This window comes from Spea bombifrons, chromosome 2, assembly GCF_027358695.1.
Source record: "Spea bombifrons isolate aSpeBom1 chromosome 2, aSpeBom1.2.pri, whole genome shotgun sequence".
NCBI lineage: Eukaryota > Metazoa > Chordata > Amphibia > Anura > Pelobatidae > Spea > Spea bombifrons.
The window spans coordinates 67,425,984-67,453,199 of NC_071088.1; the positions used below are offsets into that span (position 1 = coordinate 67,425,984).

Sequence of the window (27,216 nt, forward strand, 5' to 3'; positions counted from 1 at the left end):
TACAGTCAGAGAAATTAAAACAACAAACTGGTACAAAGCAGAAAATGGCCCTGCTCTTTTGCGAACAGTTGGAGGGGACTGCTTGGATAGGGATGAGTTGGGTCAGGATGATCTGTAGAGGTTGTTGGCTTCATTAGGATTCTGTCTGATGTTAGAAAGAAATGTGTGTTTCTCAAAAAAGGTGGGGTGAAGTTCACGTTCAAGAGAGAGAGTCTGATGAAAAGGGCTAGGGCAACCCAGAGAAGGGCAACAGCACGTGTGAAATCCTGGATATGGAAGTGAGAAGAGGTAATGGCGGTAGAAGAGAATACACAGGTGGTTAGGGGTGTACTTGGATAAGTGTAGGGGGGTGCAGAGTTGTTAAGGCTCTGTAGGTCAGGTCAGGTTTGAATTTCAGTTTGAAGGGTATGGGGAGCAGCAGATGAGGAACAGTGACAGAGAAATGTTAGTCTAGCTGCAGTGGTGAAGGGTAGATTGGAGCAGTGAAGGCCAGTTAAAAGGGAGTTGAAATAATCCAAGTGTGTGGATTAGTATTTGGTTGTTTTTTGTGTGAGGAATGGGCAAATTCGTCAGATGTCTGTCAGGTGAAGGCGGTAGGATTTTGAGAATGATTGTGACATGAAGGAGAGAACAGAGTCAAGTGTGACACCAAAGCAGCGAACCTGGTCTGTTGGTTGGATGGTGGAGTTGTCAACAGTAATAGAGATATGTCAGAAGCTGTGAACAGAGGGAATGCAGGGATAACCATAAACTGTCTTTGAGATGTTGAGCTTCCATGATGCAATTCCAGAAAGACAGCCAGTAAGGCGACTTAGGAGACAGGGTGAAAGATCAGGAGCGGAAATGTAGATTAGGGTGTAGAAAATGAAGATAGGAGTTGTCCAAGGGAAGATGTGTAGATGGAGAAAAGTAGAGACCCATGAAGTGAGTCCTGAGCAACACAAACAGATAGTGTTGGGGGGTGGAGGGCAAATTCCATTGAATGAGACACTAAAAGTGTGATCAGAGAGGTAGGATTTCAGCCAGGAAGGAGCTGTGTTATGGATGCCATAAGCTTGAACGGTTTGTAGAAGGAGAGGGTGGTCAACTGTGTCAAAGGCTGCAGAGATGCCCAAGAGATAGAAGTAGTGAGAAGTCAACTTTTTTAGTGGCAAGGAGGTCCTTAGTAATTTTAGTGAGTGCAGTCTCGGTGGAATGCTGTGGATGAAACCAGCTTGTAGAGGGTCAAGCAGGGTCAATAGAGCAGATGGTGAGGTGAGAGGACAAGAAGGACCATAGAAATGTGAGGAAATGTTGGTGTTTGTGTGAAAGGTGAGGGGCAGGAGAAGGTTGTAATGGCGGGTCCAGTGTTAGATTCAATGTCTTCTCTAAGGATTGGTTAGTGATGGGGAGGGTTTGAAGGAAGGAGAGCAGGGTATGTGGGGTGATGGCAGAAGAGAAGGGAATATGTGGACTATGGTGGAGTTGTTAAGAGGAAAGAGAGATAAAATGTGTCTGAGGAGTAGGGTTGAGGAGAACAAATAGGGGCTCATAGTGAGGATTAGTGAGTGGGACACAATGTTTGGGTGGGTTACCTGTTGACTGCAAGGCGAGATAAGGTTGCAGTCCCTGAAGTTTCACTGAGGTGTAACTCTTATCTGTCAACTTATGATGAGGCCACCACAGCTACATTTCCAAGCAAGCCACTTTCCAGGTGAGTCCTAAATTTACATGGATACCACACGTGGTCAGACAGAATCATTCCATATAGGAGGGCAGGTGTTTCACACCCTGTCTGAACAACAACTGCAATTAAGTGAGACAAGAGTCAGATACACAGACAGACAGACTATGTGAGATAATGTTAGCTGTGAATTGTTCTGGTATTGTGAAGTTAGGTTGTCTGGTTCTTGATTTGGTTTCTAACAGGAAATAACTGTTAATGGTTATTTGAATGTTTTCTTGCTATTGACCGTACTGTGGGCTGCTAAAATTAAAAGTGCTTAGAGAGTATTGTCATTTTGTTTTCACAGCACTACAAAACCTTCTTGGCAACAATGAGTAAGTCAGGTTGTACAGTTCACAGCCTGGCGACTGATTTCTGGAAGTCGAGAGTAGTCACTGAGCTCATGGGAAGTGTAGACAATCGCAGGAAGAGAATTTGATTTTGCATGACCTACAGACATGCTTTGTCAGATACAGGGCATAGAGACCCATATTTGTGTATATGACTTTCCATGGATGGAGGTGTTTATACCATGGCAGGAAGTTATGATTTCTCTGGCCAGATGAAGAAGTAATAACATCATCGTGCAGAGGATACTTGGGCAATAAATCTCGCCTCGTTTCCCTCAGGTGCCTGTATGTTCTCTTTGGAGAATCAATAAATCAAATTGAGTGAAAATTAGGCTAACAGTGTATGAAACACAGGCCAGAAATTAAAACCAGAGGATTCCCAACATTGTGAAGAGGAGGTAGCTGTGCAGTAGACATGTCTGTAGAGCATACATTAAAGAAGTGGGAGTCTTATACATCCTTAACACAAGAGAGCTATATGAAAACTTGCATTTAGGTTTTAAGTTCAGATGCAGCTTGTTCACTGTGTATTTGGTGGTGAATGGGTGAGTTACTGTGGAATAGCTTGAGTGAAATCAGTAGCTGAAGGGTGGCCTTCGTTTCAAGTACATAATGAGGCTGCCAACTTGCCTCATTTGCAAGGTGTTCTATTCATCTAGCCCCAAGTATATTAACCTTTTAGATGTTGGCCAACCTGTAATGATGTATATAAAATTATAGCTTGTGTTGTAGATCCCTTGATTCTCTTTTTGTGATTTTTGAATAATTTATCAGATCAAACAAGTCACTGCGTTCTTTTACATTAATTCCTGTCTTTGAGGATCACATCCTCGCAGAGGATTGTAGCAATCTGTGAGTATACCCAGGTTATAGTAATGCTACCCTTCCTTCATCCCTCTTACACTCCTACTAGCTCATGACCTTTAGTAGAGAATTTGTCATGTATTTCTCGTTTCCAATAAAAAAAAATATTTTGATATTTTACTGTGGTGCTACAACAAAGGCAAATCATACTATGTTCCTTAGGGTCACCTGTCTTCGGCAAAGGCAATACTTGAACTAAATCCTTGCTGATAGTAGTAATCAATAGATTAGCAACTGCTTAACCACAACTCCAAATATCCTCGGCCACAGTGGTAATAAACTGCTTCCTGGGGTGCGTAGCAAACCAAGACACCGTGGCAGAGAGTAATTGCTTGGGCTATCGTGTGCACCTGCCCAGTGGTGGAACTTATGGAGGGGACAACAGGGCAAAAACTACCCAGTAAGTACCCTGGAGTCATTGGAGTCTAGCTCAATCTAGATAGGATTTAGAGAGAATGGGAATTATAGGTACATATGTCCTCCCTAGGCCTTGATAGACACCTTGACCATACAAAACTGCTAAATTACGCTAGTCAAGGGATGAAGTACACATTTAGAATTTTGAGTAAATATTTATGTTAAATCTTTATTAATTTTCTGAAATTCTTAAGATTGTCAGAAAAAGTATAGAAAACGTATAGACTATAGAGTATAGAGTGATAAGGCCCTGCCTTAAATCTGCATAGTGGTTCTGGGCACTCGTTCTTGAAAGGACGTTATGGTCAATGACAGTCTACAAAGTTAGGGGAATGGAACCAGTTTAAAAAAAACCTAGAAAATCGTTTACACTACAAAAAAAGCATTGTAGAAGGCATATAATATAATTGTACAAATACATAGGGGATCAAATAAAGCGCTCTCAGATTCATGGCGGCTGGTCTTTTGGATATTGCTCTACTCTTAAAATTTTCAATGAGTAGCTAGAAGGTTGGGAGAAAATGTATACAAGGACTACAGACAAAGGGAAAAAAGGTTAGCTAACTGCCTAAATGCATACTTCTGTTCAGTCTTTACAGTGGAAGGTCAAGGGAAATCGTTAGAAAAGAGAAATTGGCAGACGTTTAAAGAAGTTAGAGGAAGATGTTCTACTGGAACTCTCCAAAGTAAAAATGGACCAATCCATGGGATACACCCAACTTTATTAAAACAGCTTTAGATTCTTCATTTGCGAAACTGTCAGCAGACCTATGTAATCAGTTATTGACAGTGGTTTCAGAAGGTGGGAAGTTGGCAATTTTGCCCAAAAAGGGTACAAGGGAAGACTCAGCCAACTACAGACCAGTAAGTCTTAAGTCAGTAGTTGTGAAATAAATGAAAAACCATGTGAAAGGAAAATATTGTTCTAATTACATGTTTGGATTGGGCAGCCAGGGGTGTGCAGTGGAGGTAACCGATCTAGATTTCAGTAAGGCTTTTGACACTGTCCCTAATATTAGACTCATAAATAAAATTGCACTGTTTGGATGTTAAAATAGTTGAATGAATAAGGCAATGGTTGAGTGACATGAGACAGAAGGTTGTAGTTAATGGTGTATATTTAAAAGAAGGTCTTGCTACTAGTGGGGTACCTCAGGGATCAGTGCTGGGACCCATCATTTTTAATATTTTTAGTGGAGATATTTATAAGTGGTTAAGTATGTGGCAGCTGCAGTTTAAAGTTGATAAATGTGAAATAATGTACTTGGGAACTAAAAATTCCAAGGCAGAATATAGCATTAGGGGCACCGTTCTATCAGCGACAACAGGGACTTGTGCAATAAACTGTTGGGAAAATCAAGCAGGGCATTAGTTCTGCTGTTTACATATCTCTGGTCAGACCTGCCTAGAGTATTGTGTAAAGTTCTGCAGACCTCAATTCCAGAAGGAAATTGACATTTTGGAGGAGGGCTACTAAAATGGTGAATGGTTTTCAATGCTTAAAAATGATCATTAAAGACTAAAGGAGTTCCATATGTGAAGTGTAGATGTAATAAACAGATTTAAAAACATTAAGGGATTTAACAAAGTACAGGAGGGAAGTTTATTTCAAATATGAGAACAAGGGGTCATAGTCTAAAACCAAAGGGTCAGAGACATTTTACTTTACTGAGAGGGTGGTAGATAAGTAAAACAGCCCCCCCCCCAGCAAAAGTGGGGGCCGTGATCGAATTTAAACATACATGGAACAGGCATTAAGCTATCATGAATCTAAGTCAAGACCAAGGGCAGAATGAGGTCAGAGCCTTTACGCCAGGGGAAATAGGCAGGCTGGATGGGCCAAATGGTTCTTATCTGCTGTCAAGTTCCATGTTTGTATGGGTTGTCAGATTGTTCTGTTTAATTTCAAAGGACTTAATTTGAGCCAGAATAGTAGTGCATTCATTTGGGTGCGGTTACAGAATAATATTTCAGGCACTACAATACCCTGATGTTTTTTAAACCATTTGAAATGGAATCATTTAGTCTTGTATTCAGTTGTCCCCTCGCTTAGATCTACAGATTCCATTTTACCAATAGTTACTGGGAAAGATGACATTACCAACATCTTTCACTCTCTGAACCAATGACTCAGCGCTTCTGTGAATAACTCAGCGCTATGGTCTTTTCATGAGGGACAACCAGAGACATTTATCCTTCGGATATGCAAAAATAATCACTGTTCAGATATGCATGAAATTATAAGTGGGTGCGTAGTATTTACATCACACTGGTCTTCTACAAGACATATCACGTAAGGTCTGGAACTCTAAGCCAGTCAGGATGGAAATATGACGGCAGAGCTTTGCCTATTCCTTGCCATGCTAAATTCACTCTTACCCATGTTATTTTCTTGAAATATGCATGAAGATGCAGTTGTGTTCACGAAGAGTGTTGTGTGTCTGGGTGTGCTGCGGTATCACAATGTGGATTCCTGACACACCCAGCTCCATGCTGCCGTCAGTAGGTGGATCAGGCCCAGCGGAAGGCTTGCAGCTGTGTGGGAGCTGTTTATAGCCTGGCATATGGTCCATGATTGTGGCAGACATTTCTCGAAACACTCGGGTTCACGGTTAGACAGTCGTCTGTGCTATCCCTGGAATTTGGTGGGATGCGTGTCTGTGATATGCTTGGGTTTAGTAGCAAACTAGAACCTCGGTACCTACAAATTGTCTCTGAGTGACAGATGCCTCAATGACTTCCTCCTTTCTCTGCTGCTGCAGAATAAGTCCATCTCTTGTGCATGGTTTGTATGAGGCATGCACGTCTGCACATTACTGGTGATCAATGAGATTCACAAGCCAACGTGTATAGAGTGTGTATTAGAACTTCCAAATGCCACACGGGAAGCTCTCGGGAGAGTAATTCAAGAACGTGTCCTTTTGTTTATTTCAATACATACGGTATATGACTGTAGAACGTGAAGGCAATGGGTTTTCACATACAGCAGCGGACAGATGTGTACTTCACTACATACAGATTTGTCAGGCGTTTGGCAGGCAAACTTTTTCTTCCCAAGTGGATCCTGCAAGACAAAAATTATGTTTGTTTTTAGAAGCCACCCATAGTAAATGCTCGAGTGCCCTAACTCCTACACCCCCAAGGCCGGTCAAAGTTGGGTGTCACATTTGGTTGGATACTTCACTTGGCTGTTTATGTGCAAAAGGACTTTTGTTTGTATTTTCCTTAAGTCTGGAAGAATAATGTGGGGATCTCATTTGCGATCTATCATTTCCATGCAACAGAGTGGCATTTTTTCTCTGGGACTCTGAAGTCAGGCATTGGATCCATTTATAAAAGTACATTTTTAGCTATTGTATGCAATGCCCAAGCAAGATCTTATAAACCGTCCATAAATCCCATTTGTTAGCCTGAAGCTGTGGGGTATGGTATGGAATGCCAGACATACTAATGGTGTGTCCCTGTGTGTGTGTGTGATAGTGTGTCCGATAGTGTGTCCCTGTGTGTGTGATTGTGATAGTGTGCCCGTGTGTGTTTGTGATATGCAGCAGTATTGGGCTCTCCTCCTTTACAGAGTCCCCTCATCTCCTCTCCCTGTGGATGGCATCCACGTGTGCCCGTAATTTTGCTCCCCTGTGCCAGGCAGACTGGGCCCTATTCTCACCATAGTAATAGCTTCCTGCCACCTGCTGCTTCACTCCCCGTCTACGGCCTACCCGATAAACACTGGGCTTAGCCGAGTGCCGTGTGACCGCATCCCTCTCCGCGCTTATCCTGGCCCTAGACCCGCCAGCGAGATCATTGAAAGCAGGGTGGGTGCCAAGCGTAGACGGCCGTAGCCGGTCCACAAGGCGGTGCCAGCCCTGTAGGCGGTGCCGGAGGCGGTGCCAGCCACGGGATGTGTCTCCGTCTCTGCCCGATCCTCTCAGACCGTATCCACCGCCCCTGGTGCTTGAAGTGGAGAGAGCGGATATCTGTGATTCAAGTACCCGCTTGAAGCAGCGGGTCTCCCGGGCAGCAGCACTCTTCTCGGGCCAGGATACGTGCCCTGCCTGCCCGGCTCGGTGAGAGCGCAGCCGCGGGGAAGAGCTCTTTGTTCGCACAACTTTGTTTTCCCGACGCTCGTTCCGGAGACAGGTCCCCGTTATCTTCGGTCTGCTTGATGGGCATTGTCTGCGCGGGGAACCCCCTGAAATAGCGAGGCCTGCTCCTCAGCCTTCCTTCAGCAGCGGGGGTAGCCTTATTCTGAGGGAGGACTGTGCGGTGTGAGTTTGGCTTTATTTAGTTTTCACTGCCTGGACACGAAGCAGAGAGAGGGTAAGGGGCATATTCTACACACACACCACACTCACTCACATACCACACTCACTCACACGGCATGCTGCAAATTCAACACAACCCCCTTTGTGTTGCATGTGTGAGGTAGCTGTGCTAGTGGCACAAATGGGGGAGAGTGAGCTCCATTAGCTTTATTTAACCGGTTGATGAATAAACTGTGCATCACTATTGTAACCCATTATAGGAAAGGGTATTGGGTTGATACACTTAGCAGGGAAGACATGGTTTGATTTCAGTGTTGTACAGAGCAGTGGAGGATTATTTCATAGCACACACATACACAGCTGATGGAAGGCTGAGTGAGGGTGCTGTGTCTTCAGGACACAATGCCATGATGTGCCTCTCACAGGAAGCTGCACAGTTTGCCCGTATTAAAGAACTTCCTGTCTGTGAACTTCCAGGAATATCCGCTCACAGGCTCATTTCAAATAATAACACCCACGTCTGGCAGCTCCCTGCAGCTGGACCAGGGCTGGGAGCGAGAAACAGGCGAGTAGGATGCTACTCTCACACTGGGGACAGATTATGCCTGTATTCGTTGCGCAGGATTGTAATCTGAGAGCCGTACAATCCAAGTTTGCTTTTATTCAGTTCTGAAAACAGTCTGGTTGTCGTTTGGCATATATGTATATACTGTACCTGTACTTGGCATCATCAGCAATTTCCTATGGTCTACTGAACTTGACCTTGTAAAGCATTGCCTGACAATAATGGGAATATATAAAGCTCAAAAAATTGTTTCTCTCGACAAATGTGATTTCTTTCGGATATAAAGGATATAAGGATTTTTTTTAAAACCCAAAAAACTGTGAAAGATGGGTAAACCACTTAGCCGCCCAGATTGTTTACGACAAAACCCATCTTGCCTGGGGAAGGGAGAGGATGAGGATGGTTATATTGAAGACTGCTATGTGCCACAGAGGTCTATTTATGATACAATGAGGATTAATGAGCAGATTGACCAAGGATGCAAACAGCCATCCAAGAGTACAATGGAGCGAGGAGAAATATGCACTTTATCAAGCAACGGGACTCTGGGAACACCTAGTCCACTTGATGCCAAGGCACAGGAAACTAAAAAGCTGGATGAGCGAGTGATATTTGATGCTCTCAAACTCAGTAATGATACATTAAAATCTGCACCCGTTCCCCCGCGACGGAGGCCAAACCCGGACCGTAAAGAAAATGTCAACCGCAGGTCCTGGAAAGCATTCATGCCTCCCAACTTTCCTGAGTTTGCAGAGCGTATTGAGGCTTCACTCAGTGAAGTGTCAGAGGCAGGCACATCGACCCATTCACTGCATGACAAGACAGAGTTCAGCCACCTCCTCCCTGGCAGTGCCAAGCATTCACCTTGTGAGCAGACTGAATCCATATCATCCACATCAGAACCAAGCAGAACCCCCGTGTTACTTCCTGCCGTACTGGGTAACCCAGAGCATAAAGGTGACCAGAGATGCCAGCACGTCCAGAGTTTTGATTATTATAACGACAGTGAATGTGACAATGATCCTTTGTTAGAGCAGGAAAACACAGCCAGCTTGTGCACCCGTGCAAAAACTGGGCATAGCTTTCCTAGTGCCACATGGCCTAGGGCATTAAAGAGTTTTATAAAAAGCAGCCTTGTTGACGGGCACCATAAAACCACCGACATGGCTTATGAAGAATGTGTTATAGAAACTTTACCCTTATCTCCCTGTTTAAGTGATGAAGTGTTGGATGAGTCACTAAATGTTTTGATTGTGCCAAATTTGAGGGAGAAGACAGAATCTGAACTGAAGTTTGAGGAAGATGAACGGTTAATACTAATGGAAGCAGAAGGGCGGTGGGAGGGAAGTTTGGAATCATTAAGGGAAGAAAGTGCCATTCTAACATGCGACAGCAGGGGCTGTTTGCCAGAAAAACTGAAAGATAGAGGGTTAACTATAACTGCAGAAAGGACGCTGGATACAGCAGGTTGTAATTCAGGAGCCCGCACTTCCTTCAACACTGATAAAATAAGCCCTCTGCCAGTTTCAAAAGAAACAAGCGAACAGTACAGCTGCCCCACAACCGTTGGTGCACAACCAACCTCGAGAAAGCACTTAAGTAAATTGGGCAGCTATTCCGACTCGGATACAGACTCTGACCAGCTGTTTATGGATTTGGAGGAACAGTGTCTGGCAGAGGACGAGCTCCACAGGCCAGGTCCTGAGCAGGATGCAACACTAACAGAACCTGTGAATGTACTGCATGTATCTGTGCCTGCTACGTTACAGGATACCTCGGACATCTTAAATGAACCAGAGCAAGGCAGTGAAACTGCCCACAACTCTCCTGCCATGCAAACATCGAGTACTCCTCAACCAGAAACACATTGCCACACAAGTGAGGCAGCTGATCAGAAAGAGGTATTGTGTATAACCAGTGAAACCAATCGAGGAATAATGACACAGCATCTAACAGTTACTGAACACGATGATAGGCAAACAAGTCCATGTTTGGCAGACGTTTCAGACTCACATGCAGTTGTGTCCTTCCCTGGTAGATCTCTGGCTAAGATAGATATTTCCCAAGATCCTGTGCTTTCACTGGAGTTTCCTGAATCACTGGTTAATACATGGCCATATGAACACTTGTCAGCTAATGTTAATGACTTCTCTGAAGGTAGCCAGAGCAAAGAACAGTTAGAACACCTTCTTGAACCACAGCTGACTAATACACAGGACATGGTTGATTCTTTTACAGAAAACCTAGAGTCAGTATTTCAACCTACTCATGCCCGCTGTGAAGATTCTAACTCACCTGTACCTGACATGCAGAAAAACACATGTATGCAGAGTCCAAACCCCTCTGGTGATTGTTTGACCTTTTCTAATGATGGTACTAATGCAAGTTATACCTGTGGTGAGGTTGCAAGTGAAGGTGAGCTTGCAGAACCGCACTGTCTGGTCTCAGCGTACTATGTTGATTCAAACTGTTCAGTGACAGAAGACGTGACTTTATTAAACAATCTCCCTGGTTCTCACATTTCTTGTGTGGGTGACATTTGCCATGATAACAGTGGGGAAGCAAGTGACCAAACAATTAATACAGACTCACTGCAACATGGTGCAGCTAAAGTAAATGGAAAAGAAACATTGGTTGTCGACAATGGAATTATATGCACAGGCATCGAATCCAACATGCTTATTTTTGAAGAGCTGTGTACAGTGAGCTGTCACACGGAGCAAGGCCCTGAAGCCTCATCTGTGGCTAGCAGCATGGCTGTAATGGAGGAACAGGTTCTCAGAGTACGAGTAGGGGGACTGCATGAAGAAAGTGTAGAGTTAGTTGATGATAAGCTCCTCGGGTCTGGTGTTAGTAATGGAGACTGTATAATGGCAACTACTAGTCACGCAGAGGACACCTTGCCATCTGACATAATTGACTCTATGGTGCAAAGCCCGAATGTGCTACCTGTTGAAGGGAAAACTTTGCCAGCATCGTCTCCTGTGGATGATGGTATTGGAACCATGACACAAGATGTTTCAGAAATACCAGCCTGTGATTATCTTTCAAGCTTAGGGTCTAGCACAGCAGAGCTGCCAGTTTTGGATACTGATCTTGACAAGTCTTTAAGCACTTACACATTTGCTAGCTGCCAAGATCTTGCCAGTTTAGCTGAATATTCTGGAGAAGACCCCGACCCAGCTTCTAGCAAAAACATCCCAACTACACCGCCACAAGCCAGTTTGTCTTCCTGCAGTCTTCACTTGCCTTTTGAAACTTTTAATGAAAACTGTGTGTTGTCAAAGAGTGACCCTGTTCCCACAACCGCAGCACTTAAAGAAAGCCTCCAAACTAATTTCTCACCACGGCCATATGAAAGTCACCACAAAGACAATCCTTCAGCAATGCAGACAAAAGCAGAGGAGTTGTGCCACTCTCCCACTGTGGTTGAACCACAGATACCACTTCCCTGTTTTCTTCATAGCACTGACAAAGAGCCTGCAGCGAAATGTCTGTGGACACTTGAGCCGTCTGAGAGAGAGGATCAGACTATGGCAATAACATCCTCCGCGGACAGTAGTCTGGTGGCAACTGGACATGCAAATGCCTGCGTAACATTAAGTCCTGATCACACCTCTCAGAGCACAAGTACAGAACAAGTATGTAGCACTTCACCTGTCCAAGATGACCTCAGTATTGTGCCTTCTGGTGCAGCAGACCATCTGTGTCCAGATATAGAGGTATCTATTTTCTCACCTGTTTGTATTCAATTATGTTGAAGTATGGTTTATGTGATATAAATCGTTTACCGTGCTGTTTGTTATACTCTTAATGTTGTGGGTGTCCCGCATGTCGGTATTTATTTATATATATGACAGCTAGGGATGCGGTTTCTGTGGTTTCCACTGAGGCCTGTATTATGCATCTAACACTGCCAATTCAGTCTCCATCAGAATTCGCACTAGAGAAGCTAGCTGTTCTGTAGTCTTCCTTGTTTCCGTTACCATACAACTTTGAAAGGTCAATAAAATCAGCTTGTACCAACGTGGAGCACTAACTTTAAAAAAAAAAAAAAAAAAAGGGGGAGTGAAAAAAACTAATTCTGAGGACAAAATAGATAAAATGGCGGCTCCCTTGTTTTAATATCATATTAGATACTGCTTATTTTCGTTTATAGATATATACAAAGGCATCCATGTACCAAACTACAAAAAAGGATGGTTACCATAAAAGTGACTAATCCGCAATACATTGTTTCGCGAAGATACATGATTTATCGAGCGCCTGTTAAGTTATACATTCTGATTAGCATGATCTGCAGAAAAAAAAGATGAGACTTTGTGATTACATAACTGCAGAAAATACTGCATTCCTTATTAGCATACAGTTTGTTCACCCAACAGTTAATTATAGATCACTAGTTCAGTGCTTTTCATAGCTCAATGTAGGCGGAGAGCTCCAGCACATCCAGCACAGAGAAATCTGCTGCTGGAAGAATTTCTACGACAAGAATGCCATGGAATTTTCTTTAGGACGCAAGATACTGTGAAAGCTCAACAAGGAGTTTTGTTTGATGGGGTATTTCAAAGTATGCCCCCTCCTGTTGCTGGAGTTCACCGTATTCCAGTTGGGTCCTTGAATTTGAATGTAAACTAGTGATAGTACGTGGAATGTCGGGAGCTTGGTCCCCCCTTGCCTTGTTAGGAGGCTGTTCCCTTTCTCTGTGAAGCACATCAGAGTTGTAATGTGAGCCGACTTCTTCTCCAGCGTCGGAATTTGCTAAACTTTTTCTTTTCCTTTGGCGAGAGAGACCCAGACACAGAACATTCTTTCTGAACCTAGCGTTGAACAATAAATTCTGAACCCACAAAGGGCACTAAGCATTTGAACACAATTGAAGTATCCAGAAGCTTAAAGTTCTGCTGTCCCACCCAGTTTGTAAAACCACCTCCTATAGTCTGTCTTCCAAACACATTCACATAATATCTGTAATTCTACCACATCTGTTGGTAACATGATTCATTCATCTACCTCGACACATAGCACATCCTCATTATTACCATGAGGCTGTCCACCCGCCTGCCTTCATATTCTTACTCTCTGGAATATTCTTCCATTTAAGGACCTGGGTGCCAAGGTGTTAAAGCACTGTTTACTGAGTACCCATAGCATATTGCACTTCTAATATACATTCATTTTGTTTCACAGATGGGTTGCTAGGTATCAATGCAGTGAAGATTAGTTATTGAGAAACATTTCAGCGCGTTACTGTAATTCAGTAACACTCACTTACTCGTAAGAGACTGTGATTCACATACATACGTGTATAATAGCTATACAGTAGGTAGATGTGTCTGTTCCTGTGAAAATATCATTGCCTGGGTGCTAGAGCCAGCCTGTGGTGGTATCTCTAATATGATTGGATAGGCAAGAGTTAATTGGATTGATAGTTTTAAAGGGACGTTCAAGACCAAACCTACTGCAAGTATGCCATCTAATCCGAATAATAATTTTTGCCTCACGATATACAGGACTTTTTTTTTGGGGGGGGGGGTTAACCACGCATAAATCCCTACAATTTAGGAATAAAAGTGGACACCTCCTTTTGTTTATATCTGCTTTCCAGTGCTGGAAATCTGTTCTCAAAGCCTCCCTTGTATTAATCTATTATGTGGCATCCACATACCCCCTTATCCTGCTTTTAATAGCTCGCTCGGTATCGCCCTAGACTCCGGCTGACCCCCTCCTTCTCATTGCTTAGATGCCTTTTAGTGAAGTAAAATAAGAGCTCGCGGCTATTATTCTCTGCATTCAAGTAATGTGTTCTTCCTTAAATATATAAATATAAATATATATATATAGGCTTTATTTTAAAATTCTGGTTTTCTCCTGTGAAAATGTCTTTATCATAGAGATAACTTTGTTGTGAGGGAAATAATGCTCCTAGGACCTGTTGCCTAGGGTGATACGTGTGATAGACAGCCTTGGAGTTATCTAGTGGTAGAATTGACACAGTTGTGTCCCTGCCTGTGCCTCTTAATTTCATATTAAGGCTTTCTTGTCTAAACTAACCCCTGCTGATATTAACTGGGTTAACTTCCACACACTTGGATAAAAGCGTGTGCTAAGAGTATGCTTGCTCGGCCAGCCCTGGCTGGCGAGGGATTCTGCAAGTTGAGCCACAGTTCATGTCGATGGGGATTTATGTGGACAGAAAGCATTGTGATGCACAAGTTGCCTAGCTCTGTAAATCTATTAAATCTTTCTTTGACCTGTATAACACTTACCGAGAAGCTCTGTGCAATACGGTCCCAATAAGTCCTGTTCCCTTGCAACTGCATCCTGACCTGCCTGCTGTGCTTCAATACAGTTTGCACAGAGACGGTACCTCCTGCCTTGCAGGTGCCTATGGGCTTTCTAACCCAAGAAGCATGGAAGTCCTGCCTGATCGGTGTTCATCGTATTCCAAGACACATTTTTTTTAACCTCTATATGCGTATAGGGGTTAAAAACGTACGTACGGATCCAGACACACATGTGAATATGCTCAGTTTGTGATCCTCCCAGATGCCGCACAAAGCTACGCTAGGTAACACGTGTGTTTTTTTTTTTTTTTTTGCATGCTTGCTCTTTATAAAGTTGATACACTGTTTCTCCCATTGTTTCAGTTGACAGGCCCCTAGTGGATAGAATAATGAAATACTCCCAACTGTTCGCACTTGTCTTGGATAGGTGGTGGTATTCCTTCTATAATGGTGTTGCTGGTACCTGACTGAAACCTGATTTTGCCCAAATAAGCACACGTTTTAATGTGTAATAACCTCTAGGGGTGTATCCGGTTCTGACCCCTATTTTTGCCTGACTACTATATTTTACATACATTTCTGGAACCTTTGTGTAGATAACTGCTTTGGGGGCAGGTACTTGTGAATGTGTATGTCTTTGTGGAAACCAGTTAAGAAAGGTGAACGATCCTAGTAATATTCCATTCTTATGAGCACGAAACACAGCATACTTTGCAATATATCTGAATTAAGACACCATCTTGAGAGAATAACAAGTGTCCGTGATCAATCGTGATAAAGTAAAATGATAGGTTACCACAGCAACTGAGCAGCAACATGGTACATAGTATCTGTAGAAGAAATGGGGTGTCCTACGCAATGGCAAAGAGTGATTCAAATGGAGTTCTAGAGTCAGTAAATGTGCCGGTTCCATGCTGGCAATCATATATAAACTATTAGTAACTTTAGCCATGATAATGTTGCTGAATAATAGATAAATAATATATAAATACATTCTAAATACCCTAAATGCTTGCCGGGTCCCGTACCTGCCCTGGACAGGGGTAGAAGAGGAGTTTTCCGGCATGTGTTTCTTGGAGTACGGTTATTGGGCTGTGCTGTTGAATAACGTACAAGTTCTGGTTAAGCAAGAACATTTGGCAATCCGTGTGGATTATTCCTAGCCCAGCTGGGGTATAGTTGAAGTGAATTCACGTGAGCGGGTTTCACATCTTGCACGTTTTTTTTCCTGGATATAGTACACGGTATAGCCTTGTATGTATGCAGAGCTGGTTTACAGCGGTTTTCCCTTGGATTGCAAGGAACCAAAAGTGACAGCCATTGTTATCCTAAGAAATACAGAATGCATAACTCAGTGCTCAGATTTAGTGGTTTTTCATTTAAACAGCATTTAAAATGAGATCCTCCTAATTCTCAGTCGCCGGTGTACAATCCTGACTATATAATCTCTCCCTGCTCTTATGTTGGCGGCACTGGGGGTCTTATTTTTCCCTCCGTAGCGGTCTTTATGTGCTTTGAATAGCCAGTGTGTGGACGATTAAGTGTTAAAATCTCATGGTCCTCGTTCTTTAATTCACACACTGGGCCACTGGCATAGCATGCTAATTAAACTGACACGTCACAAAAAAAGATCTGAAGAGAACAAAAGTAAACCGCTAAAAATAAATGTACCGTATATTCTAGGAAACGTAAATGTTGATGTTTGTATCACACGGCCGGTTTTATGTGGCAGAGGCTTAGAAAGCTCTGAAGGTTTTTAGAATACCTTTTTGTGTGTGTGTGCATGTTCTGAGGAGCCTTCAAAATTGCTGGAGGAATTTATGTAATTTCAGTGGTTGAAACAGAAAATCAGTTGGAGGTCTTTGAGAATATTATGTTTAAACCCTGTTTCAAGCACATAGTAGACTACAGGGGGAAAAAACACTTTAAAGCCACATTATCGTTAAAAATATTACTGAAACTGTAGAAATCAATTGTTAATTCTTCCTGATCGTGAGTAAATTTGGTTGGCACAGAGCGTGTAGGTATATGTATAGGTAAACGACCTATACATTTCCGCTCAGAATGTTATTGGAAGCACTTTAGTTGATCATATCCCTTTCACTTTCTATTACCAATTTGTGTCGTTTTATCTGCACTTCATGTATTGTTTTTCTGCTATTTTATAATATGATTGCTTTCTATTTTAAGTTATTAAATTGCTCATACTTATACCAAGAAAATACACTGCATGATGATATACGTGCATATTTTCCTGTCACTGCAGTTATAGGTATCTGATGTTTGTGAATTAAATCTGTCATCCAGCTGCTTTTCTAGTAGACCTTGGCCATATAATTTCTTTCTTTTCACCACTTTACCAGTCTTGTTATCCCACAAAATAACCATAGCTATAAATATGATGCATTATTGTTTTACTATGACTTTTTATTTGCCAACTTATTATCTGAAACAAGATTTTATCTCGATAAGACTGATCGCAGCTGCCAGTTCAAGAAAAATAACCTCTCGCAGTTTTAAAATATCATGTAGTATTTTGAGGCATTCATCTAATCGGTTATAAAAGAAGATGTTAACAATGGCTTCTTTCAGCAGTTTGATTTTTTTTTTCCAGGTTTTTCAAAAAGAACACGTGGATTCCCTTCAGGTCAGATTGCAGCAGGTTAATGGACTTGGACAGGGTCTGATCCAAAGTGCTGACAAGAACTGTGATGTTCACGGTCTTGAACATGACACAGAGGAGCTGAACACAAAATGGAACACATTGAACAAAAAGGTGAGCTAGTCCACCGTGGCCATTCTGTGAGCCAGAGAGGAGTAGGCCGCTGCAAAGCGAGTGAAGGGAACCCTGTATGTTATCTGAATTCTAACATTCTGTATTAGCCAAAGGAGGATTGACACCTTCCATTGCACAGAGATGTGGTGGGAGGATTTAGATTTAATTTTCTAGTCAGAGAGACAGCGTGTAGGAGTTGAGATGAGACCATCTGACTCGTTCAGCCTGGAAATATGTCTACAAGCTGGCTGTTTAATCAAATCCAGGAATAAATGGTGCCAGTCCTTTCTCTCCCAACCCCCCGCAGCCTTGCCTCATGCAGATGTAGAAATATTCCTGTAAGTGATCATTTTTGTGACACAGGTGGCAGAGCGTGTGACACAACTGCAAGAGGCCCTACTGCATTGTGGGAAATTCCAGGATGCCCTGGAACCACTGCTCAGCTGGCTCACCGACACAGAAGACTTGATTGCCAACCAAAAGCCACCTTCTGCAGAGTACAAAGTGGTGAAGGCTCAGATCCAGGAGCAGAGGGTAAGCGGAAACAAGTAAACAAAACATGTGGTTAGGTAACTTGTGAAGTAGCATGAACCACTGGACTTTAAAGTATCTTTCATAAAAAATGTAAGAGGTAACACAATATAGATTATCCCTATATAAAAAAGAAATTCTCAAAGGTAACGTCCAATGCACCCATTGAAGAATGCATATTAAAGTGTTCTGCATTCTATAGAAGAAGCTGCAGTCTACAGCCCCCTCTGCTGTCCAAACCTTATGACATCTTTTATTTTTTTCGCATGTGTACGGGGGATCTTGCTATAGAAATTTGTTGCCCAGCGCCTGCATTCACTCTCACACGCTCTCTATAAGGATCCCTACATTCTCTGCTAAGCTCTTCTTCTTCTATCTTTTATGTTCTCTGTTCATCTTCAATCTGCTTTCTCTTCTATCTTGTCAATATCTTTGACATAACCAAGTGGTAGAGCTTGCAGTGATGTCCTCTGCCTGATCTTCACCGAATGAGCCGTCATTTTGCCCTCACGTGCACTCATGGCAGTATGGTGGGGCTTGCGGTCATGTCCTCTCCCTGAGCCCTGTTCAGCACGGAGAATAGCTCGGAGACGGGAAAGTGGCAAATTGATTTGGGGGGATTCTGCAGAATACCCCTATCCGTTAACAAGAGGGACACAAATTAAAACTAAAACTGGCAATGCACCTATCATATCCATTAGAGAGCATACTAGGGCTGGAGTGTTCCTTTTAGGCTTTTATTACAGGCTAATAAAATGGACGTGCACGTAAAACAAAACTGACAATAGAAAGTAAGAGATTTGCCTATAATTGTTCATACTATACATTTTAAAATGTGTTCAAAAATACCTTAGAATCCCTTTTTTCCAAAATGCTAATTTTCTAATGCCTGCAGCTTCTTCAGCGGCTCTTGGATGACCGAAGGGCCACAGTGGAAATGATCCAGGCAGAAGGAGTCAGGATTGCCGAGGGTGCAGAACCAGCAGACCAGGAGAAAATAAGTCGTCAGCTGGACATCCTTGCCGAGAGATGGTCTTCTCTGCTGCAAAAAGCTCAGTCCAGGTATGACATGCTTTCCTGTGCCATCTCTTGCACTTTGTCTTGTAGTCCTCCATGCGCAAATCTGGGAAGCAGCATACCGTTGATGCTGGGCTCAGTCCTCAATAGTGTTTGGTGCAATTGTGGTGTCCCAATTACCCCCAGCTACAGTTTTAGTCTAGTAAAAACCACTGATTAGGCCAGAGTTTAGCGACTACCTTATGGATATATCATTTCTGGCGTATCAATTCTCCGAACGTCACAAAACTTCCTGCACGATGATATATCTATTATCTTAATACTACAGTCAGTTGCTATGACTCATTAAGCCAAGGTACTATATGTATGAAGAATCTTTTGTTTATGGTTCTCAGTAGTATCAGCAATATTATCATACTACCTGTGTGTGTGTGTGTAAATATTTCTCAGTTTCTTTTGAGGTTTGCAATATTCAAAGGAGAGCTAGACTTTCCATCCAGTGTATCGTTAAACGACTACGTTTCTTTTCCCTACACAGGCAGAAACAGCTTGATGACATCTTGGTTCTAGCCAAACAGTTTCATGAGACAACTGAGCCCATATTTGATTGGCTCTCAGCTACAGAAAAGAAACTAGCAAACTCTGAGCCAATGGGCACACAGACTGGAAAGATTCAACAGCAGATCACGCGTCACAAGGTATGGGAGTCTGCAGATCTGAGCTGGTGATTGGACATAACATTGTTAGGACTACCGGAAGTTTATGTCCTGAGTGATGGTTACGTAATACGCTGTCATCCAAATCCATTTTGTTGCTTAAATAATTTGACATATAATTTGCTGTTTTCATGTGTATATTTTATTTTTATATTTTTGTTTTCATCTCATTCCTTGGTTCTTCTCATTAATTTTCATATTATTTTTTTCCTTCTGTTGCTTTGCATCTTTTGGTTTCATTCCGCATGCGATTCCCAGAGCTTGGAAGATGACATAACAGTCCACGAGACTGCTGTGCGTCAGGCGGGCAGACTTGGGGACTCCCTCTCTGCCCTGTGCTCCCAGGCTGAGCAGGACAGGCTGACACAGAGGCTAGATTTCCTGCAGTCTCGCTACAGTGAGCTGCAGGATCTGTGCAGCCGGAAGGGCGCCCTGCTCGGGCAAGCTCTCAGTAATGCCAGGCTCTTTGGGGAGGACGAGGTGGAAGTCCTGAACTGGCTGGCTGAGGTAGAGGACAGACTCGGCTCGGTGTGTGTGAAGGATTACAAGCTTGAAGTCCTACAGAAGCAGCACACACATCACTTGGTATTCATTTTATGTTCATTTCTTTTTTTGTTGTTTCTAATATTTGTGTTTATAGTTTCTTGTGTTTACATCAACCCAAGCAAAGAGAGGCTGTGCTAATTATTAATGTTAAAATTAACCTATAGACTTGATTGCGGATTGCTTGCAATGTGACCATGCCCGTGGTGTGGACTTGACCTGAGCCATAGTAGCTGGAGATCTCATGGATGAGCACATCATCTGTGCTAAGATGAAAATGTAAAAAGAATTGCAAGAAAGCTGTTTCTTTGATCTCGACAAATTTGTTAATCACCTGTCAAATATTTTTAGCGTCAAGCCTGACCTGGCAGTATTATTAGTCACGCTAGACAGTGCCATTAGTAGAAGCTATGCTGAAACACAAAGGTTCCCTTGGTAATTAGCCCAGTTTGAGGTGAACCAGAAGGACATTGATACAAATAACGTTGTTGTAAACAGCCAGGTACTAAGTCAGTGGCACCAGACCACGCCACTAGCAAAATCTAGAGTTCCTAACAGGAGATTATACATTTGCTAAAAATATGATTAGTAAATGGCCTGTATTTTAAAGCACACTTTATAATTTCATTTTAGACTCTGATGTATTTCTACAAGAGACACATGCTGTGTGGTCCCTAGCACTGTCCCTCTCACAGGGGAGTTTGTAGTTGTGGTTTCAACTTTAGTACTTCACTATTCATTATAAAGGGTTAACACCGGGACATTTATCCAGCAAGAGCAGCACTATAATGCATCATTTAATAAAATTTAATAAAAGGGTGATGAGATTGAAGCCCTCTCGCTGGTCTAACTGCGCGTTATATAGGGTTAACCAAGCTCTTCCTGCGTCAGTCACTCGCCGTTTGGCTCTTCATAATCTAGTGCAGGAGTTAAAACCACGACTCTACCATTAAGTGAATAAATCCCGATGTCTGCAGTAGCATTTCTTTTTCCCTTTATCTTAATTTAAAATGAACGGACATGGAAGAAAATCAAAGTTTTCCTCACTGATCCATGAAAATATACTGTTTCTGCTGTGGATTAAAAAAGCTTTGAAATATCGCCAGGTTTAGACAGTAACCAAACGGCATATTCTGACAGTAACTGGGTAGCAACAGAGTTCCAAATGTAAGAAGTTTCAGGTTCAAGCAAGGACAAGGTAGCTCCAGACTATAGTCAGGTCAGACACCAACCACTTCTTTGCCAGCTGCTGTAAGAGTGTAGTTTAAAAAACTAATTGAGAATAAATGTTGTCATTGCCCAAAAAGAGCAATGCTGGATTACAGTACTAATCACTAGTGTATGTATACATTAGCCAGCTTTTCCTATGTTCTATGAATACATTAAAATAGCCGGCAATTCTTGAGTAACCACTAGGCAGGTCCATGGTTTGCTTGGACCCTAACGCCATCTGTCATTTGTAGGTAGATACAAACATGAATTGCAATTCCAGTTTCTAATTAAACCCAATGTTCAGCTATGTTTTCTGTATTGCCCAGGCCCTCGGGGATGATATTTCAAACCGAAAGAAGAACGTAGACCAGGCTGTGAAAAATGGCCAAGCTCTGCTGAAGCAAACCACAGGTAAAGAAACCCAAAGTGATTGCTGCACCCAGTATCTGAGGCTGGAGTTGGCAAGCTTTGTCTTTTACATTTATTTTCTCATCGTACCCAACCACAAAATTAATAAATGGAAACCTCAAAATTGTAATTTATGTACAGAATCTTTTTTTTTATAGAAACAGAATTGCCCCACTAAAGGTTGTTCTGTTCAGTATACAGTGTGATGGTTAATTTTTCAATAATAAGTGAAATGCATAATTATTTAGTATGAACAGTCTTGGTGTAACACTAGGTATATATTTTGGTAGCTAAGCTATTTTGTTATGCTAGGACGTGGGCAATAAAGAGTATTGTTGGAAATATAAACCAGCCTCTAGGATAAAAAAATGGAAAACTCTTAATATGGTGTCATCTTATTTAAAACAAAAAAACATGCTTTTGGTGAAAAGGATTTTTTGTCATAATGGGGTTTATTCCCTGAAAGGGGTGTTTTTAGGAGAGTTGAACACTTTATTATTTTCAGTATTATGGAGCCCCAACCTAGCAAGCTCTTCCAAGAGGAGAGTGGGTTGGCCCTGTCTAATCACTCAGGTTTTGAACTATGCATTATGCAGTGTCATCTCTGTCCTTTTGCAGTATACACTTGACAGGGTTGGCTCTTTATCCATGCACATAACGTTAGTGGGGACATGTCTACAGAGCTCCTGTTATGTATTTTGTCAGCTCATTTGAGCAGGGCCCTCTTCACCGCTTGGTTCTATAATTCCAAATTGTTATGAGATACATTCTTTTATATCCGGTTTATTCTTTGTACGTCACTGTGGGATATGATTGCGCTATATAAATCATTAAATTGTTTTTTAATTATATACAAAGGATAGCATAGGCTGCTGTAAATTTGGCCGCGTTTATTTGCACAATTCCTAGATGAACAATGTTGTTTTTTTGCTTTGGATCTCTAGGGGAAGAGGTTTTGTTGATTCAGGAAAAATTGGATGGCATTAAGACGCGTTACTCTGAAATCACTGTGTCTAGTGGTAAGGCTCTCAGGACACTGGAGCAGGCCTTACAGCTGGCAAGCAAGTTCCAAACCACCCACGACGAGTTGACCGGCTGGCTAAGGCGGGTGGAAGAAGAGTTAGTTCAGAACAGTGGGCAGCCGCCAGCTGGGGACCAAATACCACAATTCCAGCAGAGGCAAAAGGTGAGGAAAACATCTGCTCTCCCTATTCTATTATTCAATCAAAATCTGCATTTTTCCCTGTTTTTTTAATATACTCCATGAAAAGGCAAACCCGGACTTTTAGAGGGACCATTTACATTTTAGGCGCAAACTTAATCAGATTCTCCATGTCTTAGGAGTGAAGCGGTAAAGATTTCCTTTATAAGAGCTGTTAGCATGTCTCAACCATTTTAGTACTATGGCAGCCTATGGGATTGGTTTCTAAGATGAACCCATTATTATAAACTATAGGACTGGTCTTGAAGCACATACATTATTGGAGATCTCATTATTTCTATTTACAGAAATATTACTTTTTGATTTATTATTTTCACTCTGTGATGTTAAAGATTGTTTAACTAGACTTAGTTGTATAATGTTTGCAAGTAGCTTGTGCCTCGGTTGATAATAATTCTGTGTAATATCAGGAGCTAAAGAAAGAAGCCATGGAGTACCGGATAGTCCTTGATACCATAAATGAGGTGGGCAGTGCCTTGCTAGAGCTGGTACCATGGCGGGCACGGGAAGGGCTGGACAAACTTGTCTCTGATGCCAATGAACAATACAGATTGGTCAGCGCGACCATTGGACAGAGGGTCGACCAGATAGATGCAGCAGTACAAAAGTCACAACAGGTAATATTCCACATGTATGCTTGGAACCATAGTTCACTGGGTTTTTTTGTTTGTTTTTTTTTTGGCTTGCCTTTGAAACCACATTCCAGCCTAAAACTCTTTAGACTGACAACTCTAATACAGCCAAAATGGCCAGAACATGAAATGCATGTTTTCCCAGGCGTTTGTCCCAAAAACCACATGAAGAAGAGCTAGGGCTGAGAGACCAGGGTCACACACCAACAGCTCTAAATGGTACCAAAATGTGCCAGGTTGTGCTTGGACTGTGCTACTTGTGGGCCTTTATCCATTAAGCTGGTTTTCTCTTCAATTTAGCTATTCATTATGAAGGGGAAACCCCATTAAGTATCTTCTGCAGGAAGGTTTAGCTTGACCCATTATAATCCATAGCTAATGACGTGAGACGAAATTCAAGAAAGAAAGGCCTACCGGCATTTACCCTAATGCATAATTATGTTTGCACACATCATAACTCGCCTGTAACTCAGTTTAGTTCATTTGTTTCTTGGTGTTCCTTCACCAGAAAATAGAAATGGAAGATAGCTGAGTTTTCATAAAGAGCTTTACTGTTTTGTGCATCGTGTCTAGATGACCTTATCAGTTGCAGTGTTTGCAGTCTTGTTATTTCTGGTGGCCATCTGTGTGTTTGTTTTTTCCACTGAAATGTAGACATTGCATAAAGGTGCTGTAACTGAATGCAGCGTGAAAAACTTCATCCCTAGTGCTGGCGAATGCCAAACCCCTCCCTAATTTTTCATAAAGGGGTTCCCTTACTTGTCATGTGACAGTAATTTAACTTTAAGATGAAAAAATGCATTATTAATAGAAAAATTGTGCAGCAGCTCCTTTACACGCAAGGCTGTTGTGTATGGTGAAGTGTTGCTGCGTTCAGTTTTATTGCACTAGAAGTTAACTCTTGTGCTTGAGAAACTGTAGCCCTTTTCTAGACTTTGTGTGTTAGCCTCTCCGTTCCATGTGTGGAAACACTTCTAAATTGACTTTGCCTACATGTGTATTTTCGATGTGTTGTGTTATTTTTGTGCCTGCTGTGTGCTTCATCGTCTTGCCCCGTCTCTGCTCCCTTCCTGCCAGTACGAACAAGCTGCTGATGCAGAGTTAGCATGGGTGGCTGAAACCAAGAGAAAACTTCTGGCGCTAGGTCCAGTTTGTTTGGAGCAGGACAAGACCACAGCCCAGCTACAGGTGCAGAAGGTATGACTACTGGAAATATACTGTCCACGGGTGATGCGTGCATGGAGTTTATGGGGAGCAATTCATTTAGGCAATTTATAAGTTGCATGCAAATTTCAGAGGTACAAGCCACAGAAGGTTTAGACACACTGGGCTAAATGCATAGGAAACCTCAGGAAAATAACTCTTAAATAGGGGTATAATGTGTCTTGTGAAGTTTTAATGAAAGCAAAAAAAATAAATAAACAATGCATGAAGTGTAATATACAGAGGAGGTGAAATGATTCTCTCGCTACAGACATAGTTGCATTAGCCATGCTAATCTCTGCGGTGTCACTTTACAGGCATTCTCTGTGGATATCATTCGCCACAAAGATTCAATTGATGAGCTGCTTAGCACACAAGAAGAGATCCTGGGTACATGCGGGGATGAACAGAAGGCTGCTTTACAAGTAAGGACAGATATAGAAATAATTTAAAAAAATAAGATTCAAACAAGAATGGATAATATTATCCATGTTTATTTTTATCACTTTACCAAATGCAAAGCGAGTGAACAGAAGAAGAATCTAAATTAATATTTGTTGTGACCACCCATTGCATTCAAAACAGCATTAATTCTTTTAGGTGCGCTTGTAAGTGTATAGTTACGTGTTTGATTAAACAGTTATACCAAACAAGTGCTTATGATCATCAATTTACTATGTAGCACGATCATTTACCTGAAACAGAAACAACCATGTAGGAGGAATAAAACTGGGTGAGGAACAGCCAAACTCACTAACTGAGAATGCTAAAGACAGTTTAATGCCAAAAGTCATACACCATGGCAAACCTTGATTTAATTTAGATTTTTCTTCTGTTCACTCACTTTGCATTTTGTTAAAATGAACTATTAACAGGTCTGTTTTTGAAAGCATTTTTTTTTGCACCTGCCTAAAACTTTTGCACATTACTGTGTATACAGTGCCCTCCACTAATATTAGCACCCTTGGTAAATATGAGCAAAGAAGGTTTTGAAAAATTGTCTTTATTGTTTAACCCTTTAATCTTTTCTGTAAAAAAAAAAAAAAAAAAAAATACTCTGTTTTCGTGGATATTGCAAACACAGCACAGATTTATCCAAATAAGTTAAACATATTTGTGACACATGGCAAGGGATCTGAGGCCATTTCTCCATACAGAATCTCTCCTTCAAATTTCAACGTCGACGCTGGTGGACTCTCCTCAGTTCACCCTATAGGTTTTCTATTGGGTTTAAGTCAGGGACTTGGATGGCCATGGTAGGACCTTGATTTTGTGGTCAGTAAAACCATTTTTGTGTTCATTTTGATGTATGTTATGGATCATTGTCCTGCTGGAAGATCCAATCACAGCCCATTTTAAGCTTTCTGGCAGAGGCAGCCAGGTGTTCATTTAATATCTGTTGATATTTGATAGAGTCCATGATGCCATTTATCTTAACGAAATGTCCAGATCCAGCCCCAAAACATTTAAGAGCGAGCACCAGACCCACCTATGGTGTTTATTTCCAGAAATCTCTATTTTGGTTACTTCTTACCATAGAATCTCATCCCATTTGAAGTTCCAGTAGTGTCTGGCAAACGGAAGACAGTGGAGTTTGTTTTTGGATGAGAGTGGAGGCTTTTTTTTCTTGAAACCCTTCCAACCATCTTGTGGTGATGGAGGTGACATCAGTTTTGGATACTTTCTGACTCCAAGAATGCCTGCAATTCTCGAGATCTCTTTGCGATTTTTTGCCACTTAAACCATCCTCTTCCTCTTCAAAGGGAATTTGGCCTATGTGTTACCTAATATTTATACCCCTGTGAAAAATAGTTAAACAATTTCCTGTTCCTACTCACTGGGGTTATACTTATTTTTACTATACTTTTCTCATATGAATTCATAGGGCTTCCAATAATTTCACTTTTTTGTGGATAAACCTGTGTTGTGTTTGATATCCATGAGAGCGGTGTATTTTTTTTTTATTTATTTTTTTTGAAGAAATTATGAAAGGGTTTTTTTTTAGTATGTTTTTCTCTTTAGCATTGTTAAACATGATGGGTAAGCATGTTAAGTAAACATATCGTGTATTTATAGACTAAGGACATTGTCGATTTATGTGACTAGTAACTTTCTCCTAGCTTGCATTTGCCGGTGTATTAATGATGACGTTCTCTTGTGTTTTTCTGCTCTCCCGCAAGGAAAAAACAAAGATTCTCTTGCAGCAGTATGAGGATGTGAGCCACCTAAATTCTGAGCGCTATGCCAGGCTAGAAAAAGCCCAAGGCCTTGTTGGGCAGTTCTGGGAAACTTATGAAGAATTAAATCCATGGATTGAAGAAATGCAGGCCTTGATTTCTCAGCTGCCACCTCCCGCGGTGGACAGTGAGATACTTCGGCAGCAGCAGGAAGAAATACGGGTAACTCACTGGGTTAACTTCCAGCAGTTAGTTGTAAAATAAAGTTATTTATAGCACTTTCCAAATATCTGTTTAATTTCCCAGGGCACTGGAAAGAAATTAGACCA

At 41.8% G+C, this 27,216-nt stretch overlaps 1 protein-coding gene across 1 annotated transcript in view; it reads left to right on the forward strand.

Moving 5' to 3' along the window:
• Positions 1–27,216, forward strand: part of MACF1 (microtubule actin crosslinking factor 1) — a 103,642-nt gene that overhangs the window by 54,406 nt on the left and 22,020 nt on the right. Inside the window, exons 58-68 of the mRNA XM_053454613.1 lie at positions 17,065–17,226; positions 17,590–17,760; positions 18,653–18,819; positions 19,313–19,472; positions 19,749–20,075; positions 21,572–21,656; positions 22,598–22,839; positions 23,286–23,492; positions 24,585–24,704; positions 25,028–25,135; positions 26,891–27,109. Of these exons, the coding sequence (XP_053310588.1) occupies positions 17,065–17,226; positions 17,590–17,760; positions 18,653–18,819; positions 19,313–19,472; positions 19,749–20,075; positions 21,572–21,656; positions 22,598–22,839; positions 23,286–23,492; positions 24,585–24,704; positions 25,028–25,135; positions 26,891–27,109 (1,968 nt within the window). The remainder of the gene's footprint in view (positions 1–17,064; positions 17,227–17,589; positions 17,761–18,652; positions 18,820–19,312; positions 19,473–19,748; positions 20,076–21,571; positions 21,657–22,597; positions 22,840–23,285; positions 23,493–24,584; positions 24,705–25,027; positions 25,136–26,890; positions 27,110–27,216) is intronic.